At 45.1% G+C, this 24,783-nt stretch overlaps 4 protein-coding genes across 8 annotated transcripts in view; all 4 read left to right on the top strand.

The window, feature by feature from the left end:
* The first annotated feature begins 462 nt into the window (after positions 1-462).
* hnrpkl (heterogeneous nuclear ribonucleoprotein K, like) lies at positions 463-10,436 on the top strand. 3 transcript variants are annotated; one of them, XM_062477807.1, is made up of 16 exons: positions 463-610; positions 1,668-1,778; positions 2,599-2,696; positions 2,809-2,865; positions 3,870-3,913; positions 5,459-5,531; positions 5,650-5,763; positions 5,943-6,071; positions 6,371-6,681; positions 6,953-7,006; positions 7,398-7,437; positions 8,023-8,038; positions 8,454-8,486; positions 8,654-8,721; positions 8,864-9,033; positions 9,455-10,436. In XM_062477807.1, exons 2-16 carry the CDS (start codon positions 1,718-1,720, stop codon positions 9,483-9,485), a joined length of 1,299 nt encoding a protein of 432 aa, XP_062333791.1. In that variant the 5' UTR covers positions 463-610; positions 1,668-1,717; the 3' UTR covers positions 9,486-10,436. The 3 variants fall into 3 exon arrangements, with proteins under 3 accessions (XP_062333791.1, XP_062333790.1, XP_062333792.1); XM_062477806.1 differs by having other exon boundaries at positions 602-668; XM_062477808.1 differs by lacking the exon at positions 463-610 and adding an exon at positions 792-1,040.
* Positions 10,437-10,953: 517 nt separating this feature from the next.
* On the top strand, positions 10,954-19,285 carry LOC134033451 (guanine nucleotide-binding protein G(q) subunit alpha-like). The gene is made up of 8 exons (XM_062477612.1): positions 10,954-11,236; positions 11,595-11,774; positions 12,354-12,538; positions 13,401-13,555; positions 13,989-14,117; positions 14,530-14,659; positions 17,016-17,169; positions 17,322-19,285. The coding sequence occupies exons 2-8, from the start codon at positions 11,639-11,641 to the stop codon at positions 17,510-17,512; spliced, it is 1,080 nt and encodes a 359-aa protein (XP_062333596.1). The 5' UTR covers positions 10,954-11,236; positions 11,595-11,638; the 3' UTR covers positions 17,513-19,285.
* Positions 19,286-19,648: 363 nt separating this feature from the next.
* LOC134033356 (guanine nucleotide-binding protein subunit alpha-14-like) overlaps positions 19,649-24,783 on the top strand; it is a 42,138-nt gene continuing 37,003 nt past the window's right edge. The window contains exons 1-7 of one of the 3 annotated variants that reach the window (XR_009932115.1): positions 19,649-20,007; positions 21,432-21,616; positions 21,798-21,952; positions 22,144-22,272; positions 22,439-22,568; positions 22,759-22,912; positions 23,225-23,924. Coding sequence is in view for 2 of the 3 variants with exons in the window: in XM_062477474.1 (XP_062333458.1) it covers positions 19,887-20,007; positions 21,432-21,616; positions 21,798-21,952; positions 22,144-22,272; positions 22,439-22,568; positions 22,759-22,912; positions 23,225-23,415 (1,065 nt within the window). In the remaining variant the exon portion in view is untranslated. Of the gene's footprint in view, positions 20,008-21,431; positions 21,617-21,797; positions 21,953-22,143; positions 22,273-22,438; positions 22,569-22,758; positions 22,913-23,224; positions 24,266-24,783 lie in introns of those variants that run through there. The other 2 variants (XM_062477475.1, XM_062477474.1) reach the window with 2 other exon arrangements.
* Positions 24,612-24,783, top strand: part of prune2 (prune homolog 2 with BCH domain) — an 8,634-nt gene continuing 8,462 nt past the window's right edge. The window contains exon 1 of the mRNA XM_062478512.1: positions 24,612-24,783. This exon is cut by the window's right edge and continues 19 nt beyond it. The gene's annotated coding sequence lies outside the window, so the exon portion shown is untranslated.

Here is a 24,783-nt window from a genome sequence, read left to right as displayed (position 1 = left end):
TAAACATCTGCTGACATGCACTATTCCCTGATTATTACGTTGCTTACTGAGAGCCTTATCTTTTTTTGAAATCATGCAAATATGTAGTTGTCTAACATTGTGTCGTAAACCTTCACGTGGGTCTAGGTAACTACAAGATGTAGCCTTTAATTTCTAAATGTTGGCGCAGAAGATCTGTATTTATACATGAGGAGTGAGTTTAACCAATCCACATTGGTTAGGGCTACATAAAGACAAGATGTGCAGAAACTATTAAACTACGCTATAGCTTTGCATGTTGTCAATTCAGGTTAAACTCACATCAGCATTGTCCATGCATTTCTGTATGACATTCAGCGGCTATAGGCCTAATAACACGCGTGGAAAGACTTGTAAAAGCGAGGATGTGGGGAGTCCCGCCCAGACTTCCAGCAGTGGCTGTTCGATGATTGGTAACCCTGGGGTTTGTGTCTGTCAGCTAATTTGCCGACCTCTAACATTTCTTTTAGAGGGGTATTGGTTTTGAATGGCAGCTTGACTATCCAGTACTTCAAACATACGATTTGGTATCAAATGCGTCCTACCAATCAGTGAAGGGAGACTATAGCCAATTGTCTTCTGTTGTCATCAGGTTGGTTGTGAATAATTCTAGACGAAAATTTGTGGTAGCGTAAGCGGTTTGGCTGCAGGTTTGTCTGTTTATTTACTGGCAAAGTTCGTTATTTTTTTCGCTATAGTATTCAATCGCTCGTGCCTGTCACTGAGTTTATTTGATACAAATCGGTTAAAGCAGATTAGCTATATCGCTACAGTATCTGCGTAAAACGAGACACGCCTAGTTATTGCTAGCCTAACCAGCTAAGTAGCCTATGTCGGTTCAGACTATTTCCTGGAACCGAAACCGCTCCTAAGATCTTAATGTATAAAACGCTAAAGAACTAAACAATCTGAACTGTCTAAACTAGGTCAACAGAAAATCTGAGTTTGGTAGTAGGCTATGGTGTCAGAATTGATGTTAGCGTTACTGTAGCTTAGCTACTGCAGCGAGTTAGCTATCCATCGTAAGTAAACCAAGTAACGTTATGGCCTAGCTATTATGTTTATTATTATTGATGTATATACATGTCTGTGTTGGAGATGCATTATAAAGAGATACATCACATGCGTTACACTGGGATTGGTCTAAGATCAATTCGAATCACAAATATATTTTTTGCACGGGGCTATTTCTCTGCCGTTCTATTTCGGCACGAGGTTCCACAGCACTGTTCATTTTCAGCAAATAGACTTAGCCAAAGTTTTGTTTGCCATCTTGTTTTCTTTTCAACCTGGATCAATTTGCATTCACCACAAACCTGTCAATTATAGTTTTATAGGTACATTGCTCGAAAGCAAGCGCAGGTTGAAACTAGCTAGCCAGTTAGCTATTGCTTAGAAACGAAAAATAATAATGGATTCACACTGGCATGTCGAAATGGCAGGGCAGCAGTCTTGCTGGCAAGTTTATCCCCCTAGCAGCAGAACATCTATGTAGATTCTAGTAGGTTTTGATATGACTTTACTTGACTTAAGTGTTGGGTAGCAAGACGCCGGAAGGTTATGCCAAATTGAGACAAGGTAAAGTTGTGAATTGGAATAAACATTTAGCAACAACAGCTTAACAGTCATCATTGTTGTCACCCCCACAGCAGACCCAAGTAGAGGAGCCTGTTCGCATCTCACTGCTGTTGCCAAGACAATGGAGACAGAAATCGAGCAGCAGGAAGAAGAGACCACGTTCAGCAACACTGACACAAACGGTGAGAGAGACGGCTAAAGTTGGACATGTCTACCAACTTCTCCAGCTACCCCTGAGCCATATTCCCTGGTCCTCTATGCACTGATGCAGACATGACGGAACAGGACAGGGTTTTGCTGTGTTGTTACATTGGTGTCAAGCAGCAATAGTGCCATACAAGGCTTGTTTACACCTGTAATATCCTTGTTTCCTTCTCTGTAAACTAAATGGAAAGGGGTCGTTTGAGATAGGCTCTGTTACATGATTGGTGATAGATTACCTTGGTGAAGAGACCATTCGACCACTTGAAACTTCATTACAAAAATGGATTAGTCCAAGCAGCCAGGCCTAATTGTACAGATTCAATATGTGCCTATAGCTGGCACAGTGCAGTCTTCTTGTCTTATGGCCATGTTTTTGTATTTTTTTATTTTCTTGTGTATATGTCATTGCTGGTCTGTGAGTTGTCCTTCCCAGTTTTAATCCAGGAAGGGTACTGGGTGGGGGGGAGGGGGTTCATGCTGGGATGCATCCGGGTCTCTGGCTGAAGATTGGGTTGGGCTGGGGGAATGACATATTGTACCAGGCTGGTCCTGGCCAGAAAACACACTCCCCTCACCCCCTCTAGGCTACGTTGATCTGAGAGTATGAAGAATGTTCCAGCAAGATCACCACACTTCTATTCAGCTTGTTGACATGGCATTGAGGTTTCATCTTATGTCAACCTCAAACCACCTCCTAACATTTTGAGAGGTGTTTTGTACTGGCCTTAATGAGAAAATGTCTGTAGTAGGCCTCTCTGGCTAAAAGCCTGATTTCCTAGGTGCGCATGTGTCCTTCAGGTAAGCGCCCAGCAGAGGATATGGACGAGGAACAGGCCTTCAAGCGCTCTCGCAACACAGACGAGCTGGTGGAGCTGCGTGTACTGCTGCAGAGCAAAGTAGGACCATCCGGTCTCCTGGCATTCGCACACACGCGCACAACTTGCTGCCTGCCTAAGCCCCTCCCTATATCATCACTGACTCCAAACATACATTTTGATTGTTCCTCAGAATGCTGGCGCTGTGATTGGAAAAGGTGGCAAGAACATCAAAGCCCTGCGGACCGACGTGAGTACCCAGAAGCCTGAGTGGCGTGCCGTGTCCCAGCAGCAGACATGGCTGTTAAACTCCTTGTATGAAAATGAGCGAGCCCAGCGTTTTCATGGCCACTTTCACAACCCACCAGCTAGACCTACCTTTCCCCCCCCCTCTCGTCTACTGAAAATAAAAACATCGATTTGACCCCCCCCCCCCCCATTTCCAATAAAAGCCCTGTCATGCCCAGTCATCCACTAATCGCCCATCTAAAGTCCCAGACTCTTATCAATCATCTGATTGTGATGTTTGACTCGATTAGTCAAATGGTGCATGCTTGTGAAAAGGGGGCAGGACTTGATTAATTGACGGATGATCCAGCCTATAGGTTGGCTCATGTTGACAGACATGGTTTGGTTTAATTTGACCAGATTCAGTGGGTTGTGGATGGGAGGGGTTTATGCCTTGCACATGGCTCTGATCAAAACAGAACTTCAGAATCTTCTCCAGGAGTTTGATTCCCATTGACCGGCCGTTCACAGCCCGAAGCTGGTACTGGACTGTACAACTGTGACCTCACCAAACCCATCTACAGGTGTCTGGAAGCCTGAGTGGACCTATAGTCTGTTTAGGCCTGCCGCCATGCAGACAGACAAAACGTTTGTCTTTGCCAGAGCTGGACCCTGACCCAAACAGCCCAGCTCTTACTTGTAAAAAAAAAAGAACAAATTATGGAAAACAAAAGCAAAATAGTGATGGAGTTTAGCGTGTAATTCAATTAAAATGTATTCCTTCTCCCCCTCTTCCCTCTCCTTTACTTTATTATTTTCGGCCACCTTCCTCCGTTGCCCATGTACTGGATCGACTTGCCCCTCCTGCGTTGGCCCAACCTCCGCCCCTGATCGCCCGCCCACCTGACACCCCGGTTGGCCCCGCCCATAAACGTGCCCCTCCCTAAATGGGCACCTAACTTGTGATTGAATGCCCCTGCCCAATGCCAACCTCCACCACCACCACCACCACCACGGCCCATGCAGTACAATGCCAGTGTATCAGTCCCTGACAGCAGTGGCCCAGAGCGGTATGTCCCACCAGTTATTGCCTCACTGCCTGACTAGAACAGAGAACACATGTCTTATGATAACCTGCCTTCTGTTTCATTTGAACGTTTTTAAACATGATAGTATATACCCCCCCCCCCCCCCCCAACCCCTCCCACCCCACCCCCTCTTCTCTGAGAGACGTGTACTGTTCCATTTGAGTTTCCTGTCCTCTCCCTACCCCCCCCCCATCCCCCTTTTTAAGTATTTCCATTTAATTTGGAAAACAAATGTGTGGTGTTGATTGATGGAGAACAGGACACTTCCACTTTAGAACAGAGCCACTGTCACGGCTTCTGGATGTCTTCCCTTGCTGTGGTCTAATTCAATCGTGTGTCTTTTATTTGTAATAATTCTATATATTTTTGTATGTGGAACGTAGATCAATATATCTTTCTCGCTCTGTCCTTGTGGCCCACCTCGCTCCCCCCCGCCCCCTCCCCTGCCCCCACCCACCCCTGTTCTCGACATCACTGTTCATGAACATGAGAGAGCGTTCCGGCCTCGCTCCCTCTTTCACTCATAACTGTTCTCTTTTTGTCCTTTTTTACTGTTTTGGTTTTTCTCTCTGTGACTGCCCTTTTTAGTCCAGACCTCACAACCCCACCCCCATCTCCCCACTCTTTTTTCCTCTTCCACCTTTAACACCCTGTTGTCCCCCCTTGCCCCCCTGCCCCCCCGCCTCTCTCCTGCTTACTTTAATTTACTGTCTTTACCCCCTTCCCCCGTCACCATCAGGTGTGCCCGTGGTACAATTGTGATTGCAAGTTTATTTCCCTCCCTCATTCATTCCCCCCCCCCCACCCTGAATTGCTGGTGGTGGGATGGTTGAAGAACGCTCCTTCTCTCTTCTCCCTGATTGTGAGTGTGTGGCCGTCTAGTGTGCCTCACGTCAGCCTGAGCCCCCCCCCCAGCCCCTCTCGTACCCAGCGCCCCCCCTCCCCAGTCCCACCCATACCCCCAGCCCCTCCCATACCCCGCCCCTCCCATACCCCGCCCCTCCCATACCCCCAGCCCCTCCCATACCCCCAGCCCCTCCCATACCCCGCCCCTCCCATACCCCCAGCCCCTCCCATACCCCCAGCCCCTCCCATACCCCGCCCCTCCCATACCCCCAGTCCCACCCATACCCCGCCCCCCCTCCCCAGCCCCACCCATACCCTGCCCCCAACCCTTCCAAAGCTGCCCATTTCTCAGGCCTCTGTCTTTCTCTGTTGAATGTGAGGTCAGATTATGAGTGCATGTCAGTTGCTCATATTTCAATTTCGTTTTTTGGGGAAAATCAAAGATACGTGCAGTATATTACAGCACTTATCCCCCCCCCCCTTTTTTGACTTCCTTTTCCTTTTTTCCTTTTTTATAATTTGTATGTCCCCCCCCTCCTTACTCTCTTTCTACTTGTGCTGGTTCTGCTAATCCACCTGGGTTGTTTGTTCTTCAAAGTAAGAGCCGATGTTTCCTACTCCCTTGTCCTCCTTCCTCTGTTGTTCTCCAATCTGCTCTGGCCATGATGGCGCCCCCCTCAGGATCCTAAGCGTCAGTGCAGACATTGAGACCATCGGGGAGATTCTTCTGAAGATCATCCCCACTCTGGAGGAGGTGAGCCACTCTCTACCCCCCCCCACACATCCCATTGCTCTGTAGCTTCTAAGCCCCAACAGCCTCCCAGTTAAAGGCCGTATTGACCTGACTGAACCAGACCTCTGTTCTCCCCCAGTACCAGCATTACAACGGGATCGATTTTGACTGTGAGCTGCGTCTGCTGATCCATCAGAGCTTGGCTGGGGGCATCATAGGAGTGAAGGGGGCCAAGATTAAAGAGCTAAGAGAGGTAGGCCGGAAGGGTGTCGCTCTGTAGAGCGTGAGTCGGCCCAATAGGCTGTGACGCTCCACCGGGGTCGTCTCTGTCTCTGGTGGCGCCGGTTCTGCTCTCGAATTCACCGCGGAAATTCTTGGGGTTTTCTGGAACGCCCCGCTGTATTCTGTTCTCTTGTGTCCTTGGTGTCGTAGAACACCCAGACCACCATCAAGCTGTTCCAGGAGTGCTGTCCTCACTCCACCGATCGCGTTGTCCTGGTCGGGGGGAAACCGGACCGCGTGGTCGAGTGCATCAAAGTAATCCTGGAGCTTGTGTCAGAGGTGAGGTCAAGCACAAACACACCTCGGCGATGGTGCCAACATGCACCATGGGATTAAAATTTGCGGAAGTTTGGAGAAGGATTAGCTTACATCTTGACACGTTTCGTCAGGAAAATACTTTTGTTTAATGCATTTGATGAAACGGCACGTTTTTGTTGAATCCGGAGGGATGAAATCTCAGTCTAGCCAGCATTGCAAAAATAGATTCCACAATAACGGTGTGATATCAATTCAGTTTGTTTGATATAATGACTCTATACAGCTGATCTAAAGGAAGTAACATTCCAACCTCCGATTAGGCTCCCATCAAAGGTCGCGCCCAGCCCTACGACCCCAACTTCTACGACGAGACATACGACTACGGAGGCTTCACCATGATGTTCGAGGAGCGGGGCCGGAGGCCCATAGGGGGGTTCCCCATGCGCGGCCGGGGGGGCTTCGAGCGCATGCCCCCTGGAAGGGGGGGGCGACCCATGCCCCCTTCCAGGAGGGACTACGATGACATCAGCCCCCGCCGGGGCCCACCCCCACCCCCACTGAGCAGAGGTGTCAGGGGGGGCAGCAGGGCGCGCAACCTGCCCCTCCCCCCCCCACCCCCCCCAAGAGGAGGGTGAGGAGCATGTGCCCTGTATTTTGTACATTCACCAACTTTACTTGTTATCATTCAGACTAGGTCAGCAGTCCCTTCTGCTTGGGGAAGTCAGTGTGGACGTTTGTCGCTTGTTCTTTCTACATCCTAGATGCTCTCTCCTCTCAAGACCATTTTGTGACATTTTAGACTTTAGACTCTCTGGCTTTATGGACCCCGGCATGATTCCGTGTAAGCAAACCGGTCCCTCTGTCACCTAGCTGTGACTCACTGTCCTGTCTTGTATTCCCAGAGGTGACCGCTTTTCCCACCAGAGTTACCACGGCAGCATGGACGACAGACCAAAGTGAGTCCCCTGTTTCCGTCTTCTCAATCCACGTTTCCTCTTTTACTGGAGTTATTGAACAGAGTGGGATTGTTCCGGAGTGGTCCTTGCCATTTCAAATGTTTGGGATTCAACTTTAATATGTCAAATCTCTAGCATAAAAAACTAAATGGATGCTCTAAAACGAGCTACTCATTGTTCAATGTGCACAAAGAAACGGTTACTTCTTCCAACAGGACCTTTCTATGTTGCTGATAGTCAACTGTCTAATGCTCAATCTCTAGCATTTACCAAGTACATCCAAAATAGGTTTTCTAGCACGCAACTAGTCCACCTGTTATAGAGCTGTGTCTGTGTGCATGCCCGCACCAGCTTTCACAAATGAACCTCCTCGTCTCCCCTCTCCTCACAGTGACAGAAGAGGAAGACCAGGAGACCGCTATGATAGCATGGTGAGTGTCCTGTACTTGGTAGTCCTTAGTATGCTAGCCTAGCGGCCACACAGTCTCATAAGACTGGTCTCATAAGTTGACATGTAGAACTAGTGCACTGTACTGTGTGTGTGTGTGTGTGTATACCAGTTTGTTTTTCTGACATAGTGAAGACGCAGCGCTTTGGACACTGTGGCTCTTTTCACTGAGCAATCACACACACATGTGCGCACACACACACACACGCACACATTGGTTAGGCCTGTTGTTGCCAGGCAACAGATGTCTCCTTGGTTACCAAGGAGCAGCTGAGTGCGTAGTCTAAAGCCGTGCTAACAAATGAACTTGAGGCGAGACCAGACCAGGCCCTGGACTGGCTCTATTCAGGTGCCTCTGAAAAGAAACACGGTCCTTATAAATGTATAAACGTTTCACTGTTGAAAATTTGAATTATGGGGTCAGGTTGCCATAACATCAGTAGTGTTTGTGTTTTTTTTGCGTAAATATCTTGTCTAAAAGATTTTTGTGTGTTCTCTCTATGACTGGTTGCGCTTCTCTCTATGACTGGTTGCGCTTCTCTCTATGACTGGTTGCGCTGATATCTAGAGTGGAGGTGGATATGGTGAGTCTCTTAACCCTGTTCAATCACAAGCTGTTAGAATGGGGCCTAGGCCCTTATCCCTCCCTCCCCTCTTTCACCCTGCCTTACCCTGCCTCTCCCAAGATCTGCCCGCTCCCTCTGTCCTGCCACTTGGCTATCTCTTCTGTCCTGCCACCTGGCTATCTCTTCTGTCCTGCCACCTGTCTATATCTCTGTCCTGCTACCTGTCTATCTCTTCTGTCCTGCCACCTGTCTATCTCTCTGTCCTGCCACCTGTCTATCTCTCTGTCCTGCCACCTGTCTATCTCTGTCCTGCCACCTGTCTATCTCTTCTGTCCTGCCACCTGTCTATCTCTTCCTGTAGTCTGTCAGTCACATTGTGATGCATCTTTTAATTCTCTCTCTTTTTATCCCCCCTCCCTCCATCTTTTCAAAGACAACAATTCCTCGTGGGAGCCTTTTCCATCGGGTGAGTGGGGAGGGTTCATCTTTTGTATCACTGTCTCATTTCTTGCTTTCATGTTTTGTTTCATGTGGTGAGATGGCTCTCTTTACAGAGAATCCACAAAGTTAGTCTTATGAACGCTTTGTCTCTCTATCCCTCTTTCTCTCTTCCTCCCTTCCCCTCCTCCCCAGGTGGGCGAGGGTCCTACAGTGACATTGGGGGTCCCGTCATCACGACACAAGTGACCATTCCCAAAGATGTGCGTACCCCACCTCCTACACCTCCCAGTCCTTCACAGGCTCTCCACATGATGGAATCACTTTGTGTGAATAAATAAAGTTGAGTTTATTGACTTTAATGCATACTTGCCTCAACTCCACCCACCCCTTCCCATCCCATAGCTAGCCGGGTCGATCATCGGTAAGGGCGGCCAGCGGATCAAGCAGATACGCCATGAGTCGGGAGCCTCCATCAAGATCGACGAGCCCCTGGAAGGCTCTGAGGACCGCATCATCACCATCACAGGAACACAGGACCAGATACAGAATGCCCAATACCTTCTGCAGAACAGGCACGTGATGTCACATCCTGTCAACCAGCTGACCTGGTGATTTAGATTCGGGGAAACTTGATTGATTTTGGCCCCGTCTTAAAGACGGGATCGCTTTAATGACATTAAAGATGACATGGAACATTGGAAATGTGATCCTACAGTTCCTGAAAGTTGATATAATTTGATCAGTACAGACTTTTTTTTTATAACCATTTGAAAACATTTAGTGAGAAGAAATTGCTACAAATATTCACCCAAAATGAAAACCCTGTGGGGGGGGGGGGGGGGGGGGAGTGCAAATTCCCTGTGACAGATGTACTTTTCCTTAAATGTGTCTTTCTAAAACATGTTAAACCTGGCAGGGGTTAGGGTCAGAGAGGTGCAGGTTTCTTAGACAGGAGTGGTTTCTCTCACTGGGCTGTGTGTTCCTGTGTTCCAGTGTGAAGCAGTACTCTGGTCGCTTCTTCTAGAGGAGGAGGAGGAGGAGGAGGAATAACGCCAAACTGCCATGCCTATGTTCCTCGCCATCAGATCAGAGCCAACATTCCTCTGCTTTGGGTAGATGGACCCCCCACACACACACACACAAAGCCCCCTACATCTACGCCCTGCCACCCAAATCATCATAATCTAATACAGCCAATTTTAATTAGAGGAACTTAAGGACAAACAATAATTTCTGTAACAAACTTTTAAAAATATGATTAATAATCAGTGGTTCCCCTTTTTGACGCTGCTTTTTTTCTGGATACTCGTACTGTTCAATAGGTAGATGTAAACTCATCTGTGTATGTTGAGTCATAGCCCCCCAACCCCCCCCCCCCCCTCCCCTCAGTACAGCATGCAGAATGTAATCTTGTTTTGTAAGGAACATTTTAGGATTTGTTTATATATATATATATATATATATATATAATTGGAGAATTTCTTTTTGCATTTATTTTTCCCACTGAAGGAATAGGGGCTGTATAAAGATATGTAAATATACAGTGATCATTTCATTTAGAATGAATATGTTTGCTACGGTCACTTGGGACCTTATTTTGTCGGAAACTGACAGAGCCAACTAAGCTTTGTTGATTTAATTTGATTTATTTTCTTCTCTTTTTGACCTGTTTCCAACTCTTAACAAGCCACTTAACGAGCATGGACTTGCTTACTGTAGGGGTACAAACATAATCATTTACATTTCGGATCCAATTAGTCTCTTAATGTTTTTTTTTACATTGGTTTATTAAGCCTTTTTACATTTTAGATTGGATCTTTCTAGACGGGGTTGACTCTGTAAAGGGTGCAGGGTTTCTGTCCTTTAGAAGTGGCATGTCCTTATGAGTTCATCTCTACGTCGCCCCTCTCTGTGATGTGTGTTTGTAGTATCTGCTGCAACTCGGATGAAATAAAATCTGTGCCACCTTTTACTACCCATGTCTGTTATTTTCTGACACATGACGTCTTCTGGTGTCTGAGGATCACTTATCTGGGTTGGGGTTGTATGGCTTGTCTTGTACTTATTCTCAACTGGCTGGAGTGTAATTTTGGTTAACAGACAAATTAGATGGTTATTAAAATGATTGTACATATTGTCTCCACAATATATTAATAACTTGGGCGAAGTGTGTAAAAAGTTCAGATAATCACACAGAATTTACACATCATTGTCACATCGTGTGCTACAATCATGCACCATCGTCACCAACTCCGCTAACAGTTTTTAATTTAAACACCGCGTCTCTAAATGATGTCCATTATGTTTGTATACATATTTGTTCTTAAGCACTAATATCCATTCAGATGTCCTCGGTCGATTATGGTCTATTGTCTGTTTGTCAAAGGAAATTTGTTGCAATGTTATGATGTACAATCGGATGGACATGTCTAACGAGTGCTTCCAGTCTGAACACACCCCTCCACGGTTCTGAACGTCACATGGTTCGGGATCGGCTCGGGAGGGGAAGGCTCTGGACGTAGGCTAATGAAATTACTGATGGGACAAACGAAAGTGGGCACGGGAGAGGGTTAGACAAGTTAAGCCATGACACATTCAGGAAATAAGTAAAGCAGCCCGGCTGTGCCAACACCATGGACATCCTCGGTCTTACTCTCGAGAACACATTGTTTTGCTTTATTTTGTAGCGATATGGAGTAAAAAATAAAAAGAAGAAAAAAAAAGATCCGCCATATTCAGCCTCACCACGCCCGGAGTTCAACTGTCGGGATAAAGGTTTGCTATAGCATATGACATTTACAAACGTTTGTTTACAGGCCGTCTGCTGACTTAAAATAGTAAGACAACTTGGGTGAATAGAAAAAAGGTAATTGCTTCCTGGTATGTGTAGCCTACTGGTGGGTTGGCCATATCTTGCGGTGAATCCAAGGAAAAGCTAATCAATTCGCATACATAAGCTTTGCTCTTTTAGGGAGCTTTCATTTGCTATCTTAACAATTTATTTGCGTGTCTATGCGAGTTTTTTTTTTATGTTTTAAGTGGAGCGAATGGGTAAACTCCCCAAACTATCATTCTCTACTTTGCCCAAAAAACACTCCTAACCATAGTATCGTTTCGTTTTTCTCCATTATAGGTTATAGGCCAACCCTCCTCACTCCAATAGTTTTTTAAGGAGCCATGACTTTGGGTGCTGTAGGGGCCTGCTGCCTCAGCGAAGAGGCGAAGGAGGCACGAAGGATCAACGACGAGATCGAGAGGCAGCTCAGGCGGGACAAGAAAGACAATCGCCGGGAGTTCAAGCTGCTTCTTCTCGGTAAACTAACCTCAGGGGCTCACCCAATATTTCGATAGTTTTGCCTGCATTTGGACCGTTTTTACGCACGAGTGATGAGCTATTCTATGAATGAACGAATGAATGATGAACGAACTCGCAATGTGATAATATAGAACACCGAACTGCGAATCCAGACATGATTGAAGACTACTTCCCCACTGCTATTAACATACACGCACACACACACACAACTTGTTTATTATCATTTTAATGTGAATTTTTAATTAATTTGTAATTAATTAATTACAATGAAACGAAACTTTATGTATACACAACAAGGTGTACAAATGTGTTGACCAAAGAAGCATTCCCATTGCATCCCTTACAGGTCATTTAATAGCCACAGGCTAACTTTTCTAAGAAATAATTGACTCGGACTAGCTGTATGGTTCACTGACCACTTGGGTTCCAAAGTAAGGGATCCTTTCTATCTGCCCATATCCAACACCACAAGAGCTGTACTTCGACCCTAGGGCTGTAGTCAACCGCAGCACTGGGAGGGTTCGGGTTCTGGTTCAACTGGGGGTGTTGATTGTTCTTCTTATCGTCCTTGCCCAGGAACCGGAGAGAGCGGGAAGAGCACGTTCATCAAGCAGATGAGGATCATCCATGGTTCAGGTTACTCAGAAGAGGACAAGAGGAGCTACACCAGGCTGGTCTACCAGAACATCTTCACTGCCATGCAGTCCATGATCCACGCAATGGAAACGCTAAAAATCCCTTACAAGTACGAACACAACAAGGTAACACCTGTTCATGCTCTCTCGCTAAACACACACACCCTCTCTGCTACAGATAGCCCAGATTGTGTTCCATCTAGGTTGGATGGGCTGTCGGTTACCCAGATAAAGATGCAGCTGAAATGTCACGTTTGAATCACGACATGTTTGCCTCCAGTAGCTGATCAGCAGCGTCCATTTTGTGCCTTACAATCTTCTTGTCAGATTCACCAGTCTCTCATGTAAAACTTTCAGATATGTGGCCTGGTCTCTGTAAAGAAAGAAAAAGCCAAGGAGAAAACTTGTAATCTAGCTATATTGCAAACAGGGTTTAGTTAACAATAGCTGCGTGTAGCTTGGTGTAGTTCTTGTTTGAAAGATACAAATGTGTACCTAGGCTTTCCTCTGTGGCACAGGGGCCTCAAGTGAGGGGTGGGATGATGTCATTGTGATATCTGCAACTTTTGTTTACTTTCATCCTGGCAGTTGACAGGTGATGTCATTACTTACAGAGAAGGGTGGAAAGGCAGACTTGTGAAAAGTACACATGGGGTTTGCCCTGTCGGCACAAAGTAGGGCAGCTCCTGGGACAGAGAGCGTAGAGAAAGAGAGATGCACAGACAGAGGGAGAGAACAAGAATCACTTATGTTAATCATCTGTCCGTCTATCCTTTAAAACCAGCGCATTAATCATGCAAATTCCCTGCCTCACTGCAATGTGCGGCCAACACCGATTCAGATTCCAGAAGCCATGCCAACCCCCCCCCCCCCCCAAACTGCCCTTTGACCCCTTTCATAGTCGGAGCAATGACTAAAAAGGCTGTCAAATCATTCTCAAGCATGGTCCCATGCCTCCCTTCTCTTCCCCTCTCCTCACCAATGCCAGGCTCACGCTAGCACCGTCAAGGAGGTGGACGTGGAGAAGGTCACCACGTTCGCTAGCTGCTATGTAGAAGCCATCAAGAGTCTGTGGAGTGACCCAGGCATCCAGGAATGCTACGACCGGAAGAGAGAGTACCAGCTCTCAGACTCTGCAAAATAGTAAGTAAACACAGACACCAATACCAGAGTAGCCCAGCTATATAATGAAAACACATATGACCCTACACCAGCTATTAGACCATTAAACCACTGTGAGAATAAATGGAGACACCTTTTCCAGCAATTGACCTTGCAGAGTGGTATTTACAGAGACCTATTACCAGCTCAATACTACGTATACATCAGACTCTCTGACAAATACGTTTCCGCCATGCCCGATGCCAGTTCCATTGAATAATAACACTCCGGCAGATTAATCCAGATTGATTAAATGTTGGGCATCAGGTGAACACTGTAGGCCTACCTCTTGACTTTAGCCATTTGACTGTGTTATACTGAGCAGAAGAGCAGTTTTAAGCATGATAATCTCTCTCTCTCTCTCTCTCTCTCTCTCCTCCCTCTCTCCCTTACTGTCCCTCCTGCCCACTCCTAGCTATCTGAACGCACTCGCCCGCATTTCTGAGTCCACCTACGTGCCCACCCAGCAGGACATCCTGCGGGTGCGTGTGCCCACCACCGGCATCTTGGAGTACCCCTTTGACCTGCAGAGCGTGGTCTTCAGGTAGGGCCCTGGGGTTCACACCTAACCACTTACTCTCTCTGTCTGCTGTGGCATGTTGTCAGCCAGCCACTGAAACACAAATGTAAATGTAGTCCTCGTTTGTCGGCGAAGCCGCTTCGCCGCTTCAGACGAATTCTAATCCGCGTCGAGGAAGCTTCGTGGATTCAGATGAACTGTAATCTGTTCTCAGGAAACAAACTCAGATGAGTCTAGGAACAAGACTGCTACCTGGGAAACCCATCGCAGTGCAAATATTGATGTTCTCTCCTCGCTTCTGAATGCATGCGTAGTCTAATATCAATGTTATGAAGGAGATCATTGTGTCCCTTTTTTAGTGTATGAATATTTCTTATATATTTTTTTTTTGGGGGGGGGGCCCCCACCTTAACCCTTCTTGTCACTGGGGTTTCAGGATGGTGGATGTGGGGGGTCAGAGGTCAGAGAGGAGGAAGTGGATCCACTGCTTTGAGAAAGTCACCTCCATCATGTTCCTGGTGGCACTGAGCGAGTACGACCAGGTCCTAGTGGAGTCTGACAACGAGGTAAGCCCGGCACTGCAGTGTTCTTGTGCACAACGAACTACAATAGAGTACTATATACAGTTAGGTCCATAAATATTTGGACATTGACACAATTTTCATCATTTTGGCTCTGTATACCACCACAATGGATTTGAAATGAAACAATCAAGATGTGCTTTAAGTGCAGACTTTCAGCTTTAATTTCAGGGTATTTACATCCAAATCAGGTGAACGGTGTAGGAATTACAATACATTTTATATGTGGCCCCCCCCTTTTTAAGGGACCAAAAGTAATTGGACAATTGGCTGCTCAGCTGTTCCATGGCCAGGTGTATGTTATTCCCTCATGGGAGTTCGTTATTTCATTGACAAGGAGCAGATAAAAGAGAGTTCATTTCAAGTATGGTATTTGTGTTTGGAATCTGTTGCTGTCAACTCTCAATATGAAGTCCAAAGAGCTGTCACCATCAGTGAAGCAAGCCATCGTTAGGCTGAAATCAAATCAAAACAAACCTATCAGAGAGATAGCAAAAACATTAGGTGTGGCCAAATCAACTGTTTGGTACATTCTTAAAAAGAAAGAATGCACTGGTGAGCTCAGCAACACCAAAAGACCCGGAAGACCACGGAAAACAACTGTGGTGGATGACAGAAGAATTCTTTCCCTGGTGAAGAAAAACCCCTTCACAACAGTTGGCCAGATCAAGAACACTCTCCAGGAGGTAGGCGTATCTGTGTCAAAGTCAAAAATTAAGAGAAGACTTCACCAGAGTAAATACAGAGGGTTCACCACAAGATGTAAACCATTGGTGAGTCTCAAAAACAGGAAGACCAGATTAGAGTTTGCCAAAAAACATCTAAAAGAGCCTGTACAGTTCTGGAACAACATCCTATGGACAGATGAGACCAAGATCAACTTGTACCAGAATGATGGGAAGAGAAGAGTATGGAGAAGGGAAGGAACTGCTCATGATCCAAAGCATACCACCTCATCAGTGAAGCATGGTGGAGGTAGTGTTATGGCGTGGGCATGTATGGCTGCCAATGGAACTGGTTCCCTTGTATTTATCGATGATGTGACTGCTGACAAAAGCAGTAGGATTAATTCTGAAGTGTTTCTGGCAATATTATCTGCTCAGATTGAGCCAAATGCTTCAGAACTCATAGGACGGCGCTTCACAGTGCAGATGGACAATGACCCGAAGCATACTGCGAAAGCAGCCAAAGAGTTTTTTAAGGCAAAGAAGTGGAATGTTCTGCAATGGCCAAGTCAATCACCTGACCTAAATCCAATTGAGCATGCATTTCACTTGCTAAAGACAAAACTGAAGGGAAAATGCCCCAAGAACAAGCAGGAACTGAAGACAGTTGCAGTAGAGGCCTGGCAGAGCATCACCAGGGACGAAACCCAGCGTCTGGTGATGTCTATGGGTTCCAGACTTCAGGCTGTCATTGATTGCAAAGGATTTGCAACCAAGTATTAAAAGTGACAATTAGATTTATGATTATGTTAGTTTGTCCAATTATTTTTGGTCCCTTAAAAAGGGGGGGGCCACATATAAAATGTGTTGTAATTCCTACACCGTTCACCTGATTTGGATGTAAATACCCTGAAATTAAAGCTGAAAGTCTGCACTTAAAGCACATCTTGATTGTTTCATTTCAAATCCATTGTGGTGGTATACAGAGCCAAAATGATGAAAATTGTGTCAATGTCCAAATATTTATGGACCTAACTGTAGAATACCGCAGATGGACAGACTGGCCGGCAGTCACTGTTTGTAAGTGCTTGGAGAATTTGTGAGGTGCTCCACATCAACCAAGTGAACCCAAGTATTTGACAGTACTTTCAAATATTATTTGACCCAATTGATGTGGGGATCCTCCATTGAGGACTAATCAGCTATTGTTGAATGGGTCCGTCTGAAGGACACAGGGAGACATTGTTCCCCTGTTCCCCTCGATGAACAAGCCTCAAACTGTTATGTGGCGATGACCCAGATCTCCATGGAGACGCACGCACACCCTCTCTCCCAGCTGATCTCAGCGCAGCCTTATTCACTAGGAAGGCAGATGGACCTCGACCTGCTTTAGCGTCAATACAGCCTGCCAGCCAGCAGGGGGAGCCCTTCAGTCACTGTTATCAGAACCATGTAAAAGCTGGAGGCAGAGACTGTTCATTGTGACTCAGTGGTCAGGTGGATTAGCATGCATAGCACAATCACTGCAAAGTATTCAAAACACAGCAATTCTTTATCCGCTTGACTTTGTAGTGGTATTTACTTGGTGGGATTGGAGATGTACTGATTATAAAGTGTCTTGTCACATATGAAATGTTTTACGGTATGTCTATATATTTACACACATTTCCCCACAGAATCGAATGGAGGAGAGCAAAGCGTTGTTCAGGACAATAATAACCTACCAGTGGTTTAAGGAGTCCTCTGTCATCCTTTTTCTAAACAAGATTGACCTCCTGGAGGAGAAAATCATGTTTTCTCATCTGGTGGACTACTTCCCTGAGTACAACGGTAAGAGATTGTCTCTACCTTCCCTACATGCCAAACAGTACCTAACAAGCAATGACGGGGCTTCTGTTGTATTCATTCCCTAATGTCAAATGGGTTCAAAAAGGGTTGGTTCACCACACAATGGGCTTATCCTTTGGTCTCTTGTGTTCAAGGTCCTCAGAGAGATCTCCTAGCAGGGAGGGACTATATCCTAAAGATGTTTGTGGACCTGAACCCCGACAGCGATAAGATCATCTACTCTCACTTCACCTGCGCCACGGATACGGAGAACATCCGCTTTGTGTTTGCTGCCGTCAAGGACTACATCCTGCAGCTCAACCTGAAAGAGTACAACCTGGTCTAACCGTCTCATACCGCCTGGTTTGAGACTTCCTACCACCCGGTTATACGATATCTTACTGCCTGGTTTCAAATCCGGAGTTGTGGAACTCTTTCCGCCTGTTATAAAGACATCTTACTGCCTGGCTACGAAACACCTTTCAACCTTATGTAATGGGCGTTTTCAACCTGTTTTGGGGATCTTTGTTTGGCTGCTGTGATATCACTTGTCTCAATGCAATCCTGATTCAGTAGAGCCCAGGGTCCGCTCCAGACCGACCTTCACTTCTCTGGTTAAGAACAGCAGTTACCATGGGAAACGTATCATGTAGACCTTTTCATTGAAAAGGCTGAGATTTTCAGTGCATTTGGAACTCCCAATACATCTATCATGTAATTTATTTTCTTCTTTTTTTCCTGGAAATTAAGTATCTTTGACTTTGGTCCTGATCCTTACAGTTGTGCCTTCTTCTTAGTGGTGTTTGTTTCCGGGTGCAGAGAGTTGTGAAAAGCCTCTTTTGTTTTATCGGAACACTGTTCAGAACTGAGAGTGTTTTCATGTTCCAGATCTTGGTCTGGTCACCCACTTGTTCTCTGGAGAAGAACCTGTAGAAGAGACTTAGTTAACTGCTATGCAGCACTTTGATTCACTTTTGTCAGTCGTTCATAGTCTATTTTTTATATCGAAACTACGTTTAATGAAAAAAAAAAGAAAGAAGTTTTGTTTGTATTTAAATGATTAGGAGTCGAAGGAAAAGAACGTCATTTTCATCACCTACAAACACTCTAGTTGGCCTACACTTCCATGCAGGTGTTATTTGCACAAAAAAAACACATTTAGTTGTTAGGGTTAGTTGATGTGTACAGTAGGCCTATGTACGTGGGTTTTGTGTTGCCAAATTAAATGTACCTCTATCATCTGAGGGCCTCAGTGTAACCCACTCTACGGTATGTTCCATGTGTTCCACATTGCACACCAACATTCCAGTATACCGAATGTTTGACGGCTGTGAGACTATTAAGGTACCAGTGACACTAGCTGGTCATCAGTGCTATACAGTATGTCCATGTAAAAGCTGCGTAATCATACTCATTGTTGTTTAAGAGAATGCTATTGTTGTCCAGAATATTCTTATCATTCAGTCAGATCACCTGAAGTTTTAGTTAGCTTTGTGATCTGTGCTGTGCTGTTTCGGCAAACTAAGGGTACTGTTCAGGGACAATCAGAACCAGCATTATCTGTCATCCTCTGGTATTGAAGATAATTATGTGAAAAGGGCTGATAAATGTCCTCATTTTAAATATACCTCCTTGCACTTTGTAAATAGCTGATGTCACAGTAATAACCCTAAATGCTTCTCAGTGTGTCACAGTTTTGTAAAGATGACAGTGTTTGTAAATTACATGCTGATAAAGAAAACTCTGGGGGCAAAACCGGTCTCAAGCATAATTTGGACGTCTCAGAAGTATAAACTCATATGAATCAAACAAACCTCAAATAATTTGATCTATTCCACCATTCAGCCACCTTCTCTGTTCTGCACACAGGCTTTCAATTCTTGCACTCTTTTGTACTTTTTTAATGGGTACAACTAATGGCATAATATTTCATTTCATATTAATGAAAACGAATCACTATACGTCCAGAAATAGTCTATCTTCACACTACCACTTCATATGAAAAAGTAAGTTGCTATGAATGTGTTCTTAAGTGAATGAAAGGCTATATTTTACATTTGTCAAACTGTCGTTCCTTGTCTGGACCATGTTTTGATGAAATAAATATTCCCAAATGGCAGGATTTCTTCTCGGCTTCTTCTTTAAAAATGTGACAATGTATTTATTTCAGCTATAAGCTATGTATAACCTTCAAAGGCCTGCAAATGGAAAACTATCCCTACAGATGGAATCGACAATTTTGTGTCCGGGAGAGACACGTGCTAGAGTTATCCAGTTCAAAAGTCCAGTTCACCCACGCGCGGTGATTGTATTGTGTGAGAAACAGAGCATGTATTGACACAGATTGACATGGAGTCTGATAAATGACTTTATGGTGTACGGCATAGAGCATATCTGGTACAGGTGTAGGTGTAGTGTTTGTGGGTGGGGTTGCAAACTGACTTTTAATGGCCAGCCAACCAGCAGTCTAGGATAACAATGTTGGGCTTGTATCTGGCAGGCCAACTACTTTTGTCCCACATGATCTATAGGAATGTATAATGCAATGCAGATCTACAAGGAAGAATGGCTTTTAAAAGTGATTACTGACCTGCGCGGTTTAAGGAGCTGTTCTGTTCTGCCAAGGTCAGATATAAATCATTACCTTTCTGATTCTCTTCAACCCCGCTGGCTTCAACACAGAAGTTTGTGTTTTAAGTTGTTGAGAAGTCTTGATAAATATGGGGGAGTGCTGTTTGTCTGCGGATGAAAGCGAGCGGCAAAGAATTCACCGGGAGATTGAGAAGCAACTTCGTTTTGACAAAAAGAAGTCTCATCGGGAGCTGAAATTACTTCTTCTTGGTAAGCATCATTCAGAACGGACCACTGCTTAAATAACAAAAGAATGAGGGATTGCGAAAAATTTGACTCGGAAAATAACGGATATAATCTCCCAAAACATTTTAAACAAATAAAACAAGACACCGAGAAAAACTAAGAAAACAAATTCTGACTAAATGATGTTAATTCTCACTGAGTTTGAGATTTTGAATGTTGTTGGAATTTCTGGCAGTTTAAGCTACTTCTTACGTTTGTAGGTTAGTATGATGTAAAACAGTTTCATATGACAATTATTTCTACTAATTTGATTAACATTAATGCTGGATGAAAGGGTGTTGGCCTATCTGTATTGTAATTCCTGACATAGATTAACCGAAACCCCATTGGCCTTCACAGGGAGTTGGCATATGGCCATTAACCCTTTTGGACTGCGTAAATTGTGTAAACCAATGTGTAAATTGTGTAAACCAATGTGTAAATTGTGTAAACCAATGTGTAAATTGTGTAAACAAATTGTGTAAACTATTCACTCTGGTAATTGTTTTAAATATGCTTCTTACTAGCCACCCTGTTATAGATATCTGTCACCTCTTGAAGCTCATAGGTTCGTTGCCAGGTGGGGGTTTCATGAAGTGTTTTTGTGTTATATTCATTGATTATTTTCCTAGAAAGAGTGTCTGGCCTTAATGAGTCACTAAAATCGAATTCTCTTCAAATTAGATTAATACCTGTTGAACCAGTTGAAAATGGAGCTGTACCTCGACCAGCTACTGGGCCTTAGCCAAGTCAAACCAAGCCTAATATGAATGGGCCTATTGTCAATATTTAAGGTGAAGGTATGTTCGTCGTTCTAGTCCCAAGAAAATCAGGGGACTGTTCTCTTGCCTCACTGTGACTAGATGACACATCTGAAATGAAATGTCTGTTACAGTGCTTGTTCGTAATGAAAAGCATTGATCGTTGTTGGTGGGTTATTGTAAGAACATCTCCCATGGGACATTGTGAAAAGGTCAAACCTACCTTCAACTTTTGTGAACGACCTGTTTTTCTAGCGTCCATGCCCGTAAAGGTCATTGTAATGTTTAACAGGACAGAATGTTAGGCATCCATATGGAACACATTTTAACACAATACAAACCAAGTGCATGTGTGTGAATATACACACATGCACTTATACATGCACACACACATGCAAAGTGCACGCAAACACATCAACACACTCAAAGACGCATGCTGGGCTGTCAAATGCATGCAAACGTGCGCGTGTACACACACACCGTGCTATTTTTAAGATGGCATCAGTTTTGTTTGGCTGAAAAGCTTACCGTGGAAAGAAACTGATTGATGTTTGTCTGATTTTGTGTGTCGCAGTCATCCTATTTCTGGCATCCTTTTGATCTTCCTCTCATTTTCATGCCTCTTTCCTCATTCATCTCCTCACCCAGGGACTGGAGAAAGCGGGAAGAGCACTTTCATCAAGCAGATGAGGATCATCCATGGCTCTGGCTATAATGAGACAGACAGGATGAGCTTCACCAAGTTGGTCTACCAGAACATCTTCATAGCCATCCAGGCCCTCATCAATGCCACGAGGACACTGCAGATTGACTACATAGACAGCCAGAACATTGTAAGCAGCGAATAAATCCTGTATAATCTCCTTCAACAAGGGTCAAGAGTTCAAATGATTGATTTATTCATAACTCAAAGAAAACACAATACCATTTCCCAAATGGCAGTTAGGGCTGTCTGTGTTTTTGCTTGCAAGTCAGCCTTGGGTTGGGTGAATTTGCTTTGCTTTTTTACCACAGGGCCATGCAGAGAAATTGAGCCAGGTCGAGCCAGATATTGTTGACAGGCTGGAACCCTGGCATGTGGACTCCATTAAGAGAGTGTGGAGCGATCACGGCACACAGAGATGCTACGAACGCAGACGGGAGTTCCAGCTGTCTGACTCTGCCAAATAGTAAGATCCTTCCAGTGTAATGTTTCCAACCAATCACAGCTTGTTCTTGCCAAATATATTGAGACGTCCGTGTGATTTGTTGACTTAGCTTTCAGACCTTCTATTAAGTCTAGAAAAACAGAACATTCTCCTCCAGGTGTTTGATTTGTCTCTGTGTGTGTGTGTGTGTGTGTGTGTGTGTTTAACCTCAGTTACATGAGTGATCTGGACAGAATCGCTGCACCCACGTACATCCCCACCCAGCAGGACATTCTAAGGGTTCGGGTGCCGACCACGGGCATCATCGAGTACCTATTCGACCTCAAGACCGTTTTCTTTAGGTGTGTGGCCTGACTTCTTTGTCCCCAGTCATGACCTTTCACCCTGGGAAACATGACATGGATATTTGGGAAATGTAGAACATGTAAAAGGAAAGAAAAGAACCAAAAGGGTCAGCACTGTTCTGGCAGCCATGTTTGTTCCCTGATCCCGTGTTGTTTTGAGCAGGATGGTGGATGTGGGGGGTCAGAGGTCCGAGAGGAGGAAGTGGATTCACTGTTTCGAAAATGTGACCTCCATCATCTTCTTGGTGGCTCTGAGCGAGTACGACCAGGTTCTCTACGAGGAGACCAATGTGGTGAGTGCCTAAAATCGATCGGTATTTGAGCTGGGTGAGGTGACTTTGATTGATTCGCGTCTTACCTGGAAAAACACAACCAAACGAATAGGTTAACCCATACAGAGGAAGTAAACACAGACATATTCCGTATGTCTCTTCCTGATAGAAAATACAGGATGATAATTATAGTTGCGTTGGTTTGTTCCAGAACCGTCTAGAGGAGAGCTTGGCGCTGTTCAAGACCATCGTCACCTACCCCTGGTTTCAGGAATCTTCCATCATCCTCTTCCTCAACAAGGTGGATCTCCTACAGGAGAAGATCGCCCACTCCCATCTAGGAGATTACTTCTCCGGGTTCCCAGGTCAGAGATCACTAAACTGAGTCGACTTGTCATTGGTGTCACGTGCACATTGGGGTTTACTTTCAATCTGTTTTCCAATGTTTATTTTACTGGTCAGGTTAATTAAAACCATATCCGTAACAGTAGCAACCTGTGATATGTTTTTTATAGGGTCTCAGAAACTGCAATGAACGAATCACAACGTATATATAGATGACCCGATAGATAACGTTGTAGATTACATTATAGATTACGTGGAGAGAACACTGTTGATTCATTTTTGAGATTACATGGTCGGAATACTTTTTTCAATGACGATCGTTTCGCCGCTAGGTCCGAGACAGGATGTCGAGGCCGCTAAGAAATTCATCCTGAAGATGTACTTGGAGCAGCATGTGGGCCGGCACCAGCCTCTGTACAACCACTTCACCTGCGCCACGGACACAGAGAACATCCGTGTGGTCTTCAAGGCCGTCCGAGACACCGTGTTCAGAGAGAACCTGGACCGTTACGGTCTGCAGTAGGAAACTGTCCTGAGGTCACCTGACCTGTGACACACCCGGAACAAGACCTAACCCCTCCAGGCTCTGACTCAGGACAGTCTTTTAGCATTCAGGTGCCTGGGGGTGCTGCGTGGAGGAATGTCGACTGGAAATACCTGTGTCTTCAGTTTCAGATCATGTGACTGATATTCGATACAGACATTCGTGTTAGCGGCCTGACTCACTGAGCCTGAGACACGCTTGCTTTGTGTTTTCATAACACCTTTTGACACGTTACATTATCTTTTGCTCTTCTTTGCCTTCAAACTGTCTGACCTACTTAGGCCTCATAATGCCAGGTGGTGAATTAGGCCTCTGCCTTCTCCTGTGTTTGCAAATTAGAGACTCGTTTAGCTAGTTTGTTCCATTCAGGTATTTTATTTGGTGTTTCCAAGCATCCTCCATGATCTGGTTGACAGATAGCATGCAGACAGACACAGATACCACTCTTGTGTATCTGTCTGTCTGTTTTCTGCCTGTCTGTCTGCTATGTCTAACTGTGTCCCTGCCTGCCTGTCTGTCAGCTTTATGTCTCTCTATGTTCCGACCTGCATGTCTGTCTTTCTGCCTGGTTTCTATTTATCTTTCTGGAATGTGGTCCACCCTGCCTTGCTACCTGGAGTTCACTCTAACAGGTGATACACCAGGAAGCACATACTTGGATACACCACACTGTATCTTGGCTTAGATGACATCTCTTTTCCTACTACTCTGTGCAACTGTCACGAGTTGTGTATACAGTAAACCATGCAATGACATATGTTTTCTTTGTGTTACTTATGTCACAGTCATTGTTTGTTTTTCCAATAAATTATCGTGTGTGTGAACTTAAGGTCTGTGTGTTCAAGGGAGAGATGAAATATGAGATTGCTAAATGTAATTTGGTTAGTACTGTTATCGTACGGATTCTTTCTCCCTCAGTGTCATCGGACAGCTGAAGCGTCAGTGGGCTCTCCCAGTGGTGGAGGAGTTTGCTTGGTGAGCGCAGGAGGGATATTTGTGCTTTTTAATCCTAGGCAGGGTGACTCATAGACTTGCACAATCAACCTCTTCATAAGACATCCAGGAAACAATAAACCGGTCTAAGTGCTGTTATAAACAGTTCATACATTCTTAAAACAGAGAGACGGCCTGTCGATAGTGTCTCCGTGAAGGAGGACATTGTTGATACGCTGTGTTAAGTCTAGGAAGAACACAGCAACGTGAGAACCGTACAGAGCTGGTTAACAACGCAGCGAGAGTGAGCTCAACTCAGGCGTGGCCAGACATCGTAGCAACGACCTTTGTACCGCACAGGCCACCCTGTGTGAGGTCACCTGCTTCCTCCCTCACGTCCTGTCTGAGCGGTGA

The sequence above is a fragment of the Osmerus eperlanus genome, chromosome 14, assembly GCF_963692335.1.
Source record: "Osmerus eperlanus chromosome 14, fOsmEpe2.1, whole genome shotgun sequence".
NCBI lineage: Eukaryota > Metazoa > Chordata > Actinopteri > Osmeriformes > Osmeridae > Osmerus > Osmerus eperlanus.
Note: the sequence above shows the minus strand (reverse complement) of the source record. Positions and strands in the feature narration are given on the sequence as shown.

Coding starts and splice junctions, on each gene's coding strand:
- hnrpkl (XM_062477807.1), top strand. CDS start 1,718: ATGGAGACAGAAATCGAGCAGCAGGAAGAAGAGACCACGTTCAGCAAC. Junction 1,779..2,598: donor CAGCAACACTGACACAAACG/GTGAGAGAGACG, acceptor TGTGTCCTTCAG/GTAAGCGCCCAGCAGAGGAT. Junction 2,866..3,869: donor TCAAAGCCCTGCGGACCGAC/GTGAGTACCCAG, acceptor CGGCCCATGCAG/TACAATGCCAGTGTATCAGT.
- LOC134033451 (XM_062477612.1), top strand. CDS start 11,639: ATGACTTTGGGTGCTGTAGGGGCCTGCTGCCTCAGCGAAGAGGCGAAG. Junction 12,539..13,400: donor ACAAGTACGAACACAACAAG/GTAACACCTGTT, acceptor CACCAATGCCAG/GCTCACGCTAGCACCGTCAA. Junction 17,170..17,321: donor CTACTTCCCTGAGTACAACG/GTAAGAGATTGT, acceptor CTTGTGTTCAAG/GTCCTCAGAGAGATCTCCTA.